Here is a 6,467-nt window from a genome sequence, read left to right as displayed (position 1 = left end):
ATAAAATACTGTATCCAGTACAGGTTAAAATTACAGTAAAACAAAAACAAAAATAGAAAATTGTTAAATAGAGTACAGAAAATACTAGACATTATCTCTTTTCCAAGCTGGGTCTGGCAAGAGATTTTTTTGTTGTGATTCTCCATGTTGACATGTTGACTGATTTGGGTATATGGAGAGAACATTTATATTTTCATCAGTCTGCATCATTGGTTGTCTTGTGTAGTGTTTGGTGAATGTATTGTATATTTTCACGTTCTCTGTGTACAGTACTTCACTCTCCTTCCATTTTGGTTGAAGACAGGTGAACTCACCTGCTGCATTTTTATAGTGCTTAAACCTGATTGGTGTATCTACAATTAAGCAATGGTGTGTTTGTGCATCTGATTGCTGTGTTTAACCAATTGGCTCATATGTGTGGTAATTTGACATTCTATGTGTAATGTAATGCAAGTGTGTTTAGTGTTTTGCAAATCACTGTGTGTATTGTTTTGCAAAAAGTGTGAGGCTGACTTTGTGCTTATAGGGGTGCAAATCTGGGCCTATGTTTTGCTCCTTGAGTCAGATGTAAGGTTTTGATAATTGTGTAATACTTTTGATTTGAGTGTTTATGCAATCGAAGAAAACTGTAAAGACTAGAGGTTAACTGTTTATTTCTTTTGTACATAGGCTGTGCATAATGTTTGTTTGTTTATTTGCTTATGTGTATGATTCTTAACTGTGTTTTTATTTTGTTATTGGTGTATATGTGTGTATGTATGTATATGTATGTATATATGTATGTATGTATGTATGTATGTATGTATGTATGTATGTATGTATGTATGTATGTATGTATGTATGTATGTATGTATGTATGTATGTATGTATGTATGTATGTATGTGTGTATGTGTGTATATATGTATATTTGTACTCTCGTTGGGGCCTCTTGGACCATATCAATGTTTTATCTGGCTAAATAAAGGTTAAATAAATAAATAAATAAGAAACTGATGATTTGGTCCTGTTAACTTTGAATTTTCTATGGGGACTGCCCAGATCCCTCTCATGGACCTGGACCTCACTTTAAAAAACTCTAATCTAGTTCTTCAGTATTCGTCTCTAATTACTCTAAAATTGCGTATTTCTGTGTGTAAACCCCCCCGGGCTGAAGCCCCCAATGTTTTCTAACCCTAAAACCGCCCCTGATCTACTCTACTGCAAAATGCCATCAGTGTTTTGGTGGAGTAACCTATTCTCCACTTGCACAACCTGAAAGTAGGCACTTCCGGCTGACTTCCGGTTGCGAATGGTACTTCCTGTCCCATCCAAATACATTGTTTTTAGCTACTTTTCTCCCGTTATTTAAACAACTTTGTCGTCACAGAGAGGCAATGAAACGTTTGTATTATTATAGTACCCTGAAAATGTCGCGTGATTGTAAAAACGCTGTATTAAGTGAGCCTATTATGGGCTCCACGTGAGCTTTCTATCGTGGGAACATCTGGGCGTCCCGCAACTTTTACTCATTCACATGTAGCCCCGAAAATGCTTAGAAAAGGAAAGCCGAAAGCGTGGAATAAACTCGCCGAAACGGAAAAGTGTCCCACGGGCGCGCCGTGATTCCGATCCGCGTGAAAATATTCACGGCCATAGAGGATTGATTGATTGATTGATTGAAAAGTTTATTAACAGATTGCAGAATGGGTACAGTACAGTACAGCTCAATACATACAATTGTTAAGAGGATGCAGACCTGAGAAAGACTTTCGTCTTGTTTCCATCAGGGTCCCCCATTTTCAATTCATCATATGACACACATGACATACAGATAGACAGTACTGCTACATCTATACATTTATAACATACCAGATTTTCAAATACATTTGACATAGAAACTGTGCATTGGAGGAGGTTGGGTAGGTGGGGTGGGGCTGTACATGGGGGGGGGGGGGGGTTGGGTAGGGGGGGGGGACACACTGTACATTAGAATACTGACATACATTTGACATAGAAACTGTACATTGGAGGAGGTTGGGTATGTGGGGTGGGGTTGGGTGGGGCTGTACATTGGAGGTGGGGGGGGGGGGGGGGTTGGGTACATTGGAATACTGACAAAGCCATGCTTGGTCTTTATTGTACAACTGGGTTAGGACATTTGTAGGGGCCAGTTTCGAATTGCAGTCTCCCGTAGGTGTTCTTTGAGAGTGTTTTTGAAGGTGGGTAGTGATTCACATTCCTTTACAGCTTTGGGTAGGGCGTTCCACATTGATGTGGCATAATTGCGAAACGTGTTTAGTCCCTTGTTTGAGCCGAATCTGGGTTTTACATGATTTGTGGAGCTCCCTCTGGTGTTGTGATTGTGGTATTCACTGACCTTTGGGAAGTATTTTGACATGTACATGGGTACCTTGGTCGTGTAGTGTATCTTGTAGACCAGGCCCATTGCAAGTTGCTGTTTTTTGAGTTGCTGTCGTCTACTCTAAGCCATCCTAGGTTGGCAAAGTGTGCAGGGGTGAGGTGGGTTCTAGGAGTCAGGTCAAGCAGTAGTCTGACTAGTTTGTTTTGAGATGTTTGTAATTTGGTTTGGTTTGAGGTGCTTTGGTACCATGAGGTGCAAGCATAGTCGTAGTACCCTTGAATGAGTGCTCCTGCCAGAGGAGACCGTGGGACACCTTTTTGCAACCGAATATGTGTCTCGAATTTGCTCCGACGCGGCGCGCAAAATCGTGCAAGGAAAAATCGGACCAAAAATGAACCAATGATCCAGCAGTATTAATGACCCTGATGTAAACAAGACAAACGTCTTTCTCTGGTCTGCATCCCCTTATAAAATTGTGTGTATTGAGCCGTACTGTATTGTACCCATTCTGCAATCTGTTAAATAAATAAAAAGAAAGTTTGACTGGCCGCCGAGCCATACTGTAGTGTACATGGTGACTGCTTGACTTAAAAAAATAAAAAAATAAAAATAAAAAAATATTAATACAAATATTTAATACATTTTTTTTTAATAATCTTTTTTTGGCATCCCCTGTTATTTTACCCACGCGACGCCACTGTTGCCCTGGCCACTAAATGGGGAAGTCAAACACAGTTTGAAACAACCAGGGCCAGGAAAGTTAAGCGTCACTTGATGAACTTTCTGAAGACAGCCTCTCTCTGACGCAGAGAGCTACTTTCGGGTGAACGTTTCAATGCATGTCTCGATATAAATCATCCAGCAACTGTCCCAAAGATTCACCAGTTTAAATGCAACTGTGAACATGTTTGAGGCAATTCACCCCAACACACTACTGCAAGCAAAGGATGAGGAGTTTACACCAAGTTGCCCAGGAGAGCACTATAGTCGGGACATCGCCACGAGCTGCTCTCGTGGTCCGTGGTGAATGGTGTGTCAGAAATGTAGTCATTTTATTAGCCTATGTTTACGTTGTTCTTGTAGTTTGTTGGCTTTATGTCATGTTATATCATTATCTGTATATATTTAGTTTCTATACCCTTTGTAGAAACGAAATATTAAATATTACACCTTTTCTTTGGTTAGTTTTCTTTCAAACATTGTTTTAAATTGTAATCTTAGACTGTTTGCAACTTTTTACGCACAAGTGTCAGATTACCACCCCGGACTCCCGATATAATGTCAAGCTTTATTGGGTGAGGGCCCGGTCATGTGGCCCCGCCCCCCGGCCCGGGTCTGATAGGTTTCGCTGCTGCACACACACACACACACACACACACACACACACACACGCACGCACACACACACACACACACACACACACACACACACACACACACACACACACACGCACACACGCACACACACGCACACACGCACACACACACACACACACCACACACACACACACACACACACACACACACACACACACACACACACACACAGCCTTCAGCAATGATTAACTCTCGTTTCCTAATATTCTGGAACAGCCAGTGTACACATGATGTGAGCAGACATTTCCGACAGTGTTACTGTGTGCCGCACCGAGAGAGCACAACAAAAGCCTCTGGGGTTGAGTCTTTATCTTGTCTTGAGCCCTTCTTCCTCCTGTTCCGGTCCGACCTGGACCCTCTCCAGCGCACCCTAACCCCTATCTGACCTGGACCTTTTCCAGCGCACCCTAACCCCTCTCTGAGTGGACCCTCTCCAGCGCACCCTAACCCCTCTCTGAGTGGACCCTCTCCAGCGCACCCTAACCCCTCTCTGAGTGGAGGCATGTCGCTCCACGTCGCCGCCTTGCTGCTCCTGTTCCCCCTGCTCGCCAGCGGCAGGGTCACCTCGTTCGACGGGTGCAAACAGTTCTTTGCGAACGGGGACCCTCCGACCGTACTCGCCGACACGTCCGACAACAACCGCTTCCGCCAGCTGTGCCAGTGTCTGCTGGACCAGAACGGGAGGGCGCGTTACTTCTACGCCACGCTCTACGATGCGGCCAACAAGATCCCTGTGTACTCGGCCTACGTGTTTATTAAGCGTGTGGACGTAGACAGAGATGACCGCTGGTATGTCGAGCCTCAGGTATGTGACACACACAGACGTACAAGAACATCAGCATTCATTTTTTTTTGTATTTTATTGTACTATACCTGTGTCAAGTCAGTACAGCACTTTGGTCAACGTGGGTTGTTTTTAAATGTGCTTTATGAATAAATGTTACTTGATATGTTTTTAATTATTCTAAAATGTATGCTTCTGAGGCATTTAGATTATTATTTTTTAATTTAAATAAAGAAAAAGAAATGGTCATTTCTAAACTCTAACATGTAGTAATAAAAGCTGGGTTAAAAATAACAATATTCCTTGTCCCTAATGAATCCTATATGGATGTATTGAAAATGTATATTTGTTAATGTCTTGAATTAATTAAATTGTGTCTTCGTGTTTGCGAACCCTTCGTTTTTGTGCGTACAGAACAACAAAGTGACTTTGATGTTTATTGTTTTTGTGCGTACAGAACAACAAAGTGACTTTGATGTTTATTGTTTTTGTGCATACAGAACAACAAAGTGACTTCGATGTTTATTGTTTTTGTGCGTACAGAACAACAAAGTGACTTTGATGTTTATTGTTTTTGTGCGTACAGAACAACAAAGTGACTTTGATGTTTATCGCTCTTAATTAAACAGCTGGACGGTGGTAAGCGGATCTGCATGGGCGGACTGAAACACATCCCGGCCGGCGACAGGGGTCGTCACCAGGCGCTCAGCGGGGACTACGAGGGCTCCGGCTACGACAAGGGCCACCTCTACCCGGTCCTCCACACCTCCAGCGAGGCGGCCATGCTGGCCACCTCCACCCTGACCAACGCCGCGCCCCAGGACCCCGGCTTCAACCGCGGCCAGTGGCGGAAACACGAGGAGGACCTGTCCGCGCACCTGGAGAGCACCTGCCCCAGAGGGGCGCACGTGGTCACAGGGGTCGTGCCGGGCCACCGGGTGATTGGTGGAGGACGTGTCCGGGTGGCCGGGTTCTATTGGGCGGCTTACTGTTGCCGGGGGAGCCATGGCGGGTCCTCCTCTCGGTCGTCGGGCGGGTTCTTGGGGCCCGACAACAACGGGAAAGTGCAGAGTCTCACTGTGAAGGAGTTAGAGAGGAGACTGAGCGGTGCAGCGTGTTATGACACGAATTTTTCCGTGTTTGGTGGGAAATGCTGAGGATTTGAAATATCGATACATTAAAGTGACGGTGGGTCATTGATGTAATAGTTGTTATGTGTATGATTTCACCAAAAAAAATTCATTTTGAGTAAAAAAACGTTTTGCTTGGTATTTATACTTTTATTCCACCCCAGGTGAAAATCTGCATAAAAGGTATACCTAGGTAAATGGAATATTGCTCCACTTTTACAAGGGCTATTTGCATATTCTTGGTATCTAGGTACATCTATGGACCTCAGTGAATGTATTCACAGTGTCAGAAATATTGTGTCTATTACTAGGCTTGCTTAAATTGTGATGAAACAAAGGAAAATATGAATTATGATTTTTCTTTGCATCTTTGACAGTGAATAACACCATGATAATAATGACCAAACTTAAGATACTACCACTGACCTCGTTCAGTACCCTCTTGAGATCATGTGTACAAAAAATCTAAGGAAATTAATAAAGGGAAGATGATAAAACCGAAGGTTCTGTATATACAGTACTGAATTCTCCCATCCGGACCAATGCAATTTGAAATATTATTATAGAATATAGAATATATGCTTATACATTACCTTATTATAGCCAATTCGCACATTTATATATATATATACATATAGTATCTTTCAAATGCCCGAGTTCAATTTGGATTTAGTATCACCAGGCGTGCATAATAACAGATACTGATATTTACTGTAATCGACTGTACTTTTTTATTTCCCCCACAGTGTAACCATTTTGAAACTAATTTCAGATCTAATTGTTCCTACATGCTAACAATAGTGAGGAGAAACTGACTGCGTTTCAATATTTGTCA

The 6,467-nt window shown here is 42.7% G+C and overlaps 1 protein-coding gene across 1 annotated transcript; it reads left to right on the top strand.

Moving 5' to 3' along the window:
• Positions 1-4,008: 4,008 nt before the first annotated feature.
• On the top strand, positions 4,009-6,171 carry LOC311227411 (endonuclease domain-containing 1 protein-like). The gene is made up of 2 exons (XM_084313044.1): positions 4,009-4,523; positions 5,132-6,171. The coding sequence occupies exons 1-2, from the start codon at positions 4,221-4,223 to the stop codon at positions 5,657-5,659; spliced, it is 831 nt and encodes a 276-aa protein (XP_084169170.1). The 5' UTR covers positions 4,009-4,220; the 3' UTR covers positions 5,660-6,171.
• Positions 6,172-6,467: the final 296 nt, after the last annotated feature.

This window comes from Notolepis coatsorum (assembly GCF_963971535.1).
Source record: "Notolepis coatsorum genome assembly, chromosome: 4".
Classification (NCBI taxonomy): domain Eukaryota; kingdom Metazoa; phylum Chordata; class Actinopteri; order Aulopiformes; family Paralepididae; genus Notolepis; species Notolepis coatsorum.
The sequence above is the reverse complement of the archived record's forward strand: the minus strand, read 5'-3'. Positions and strand labels throughout refer to the sequence as shown.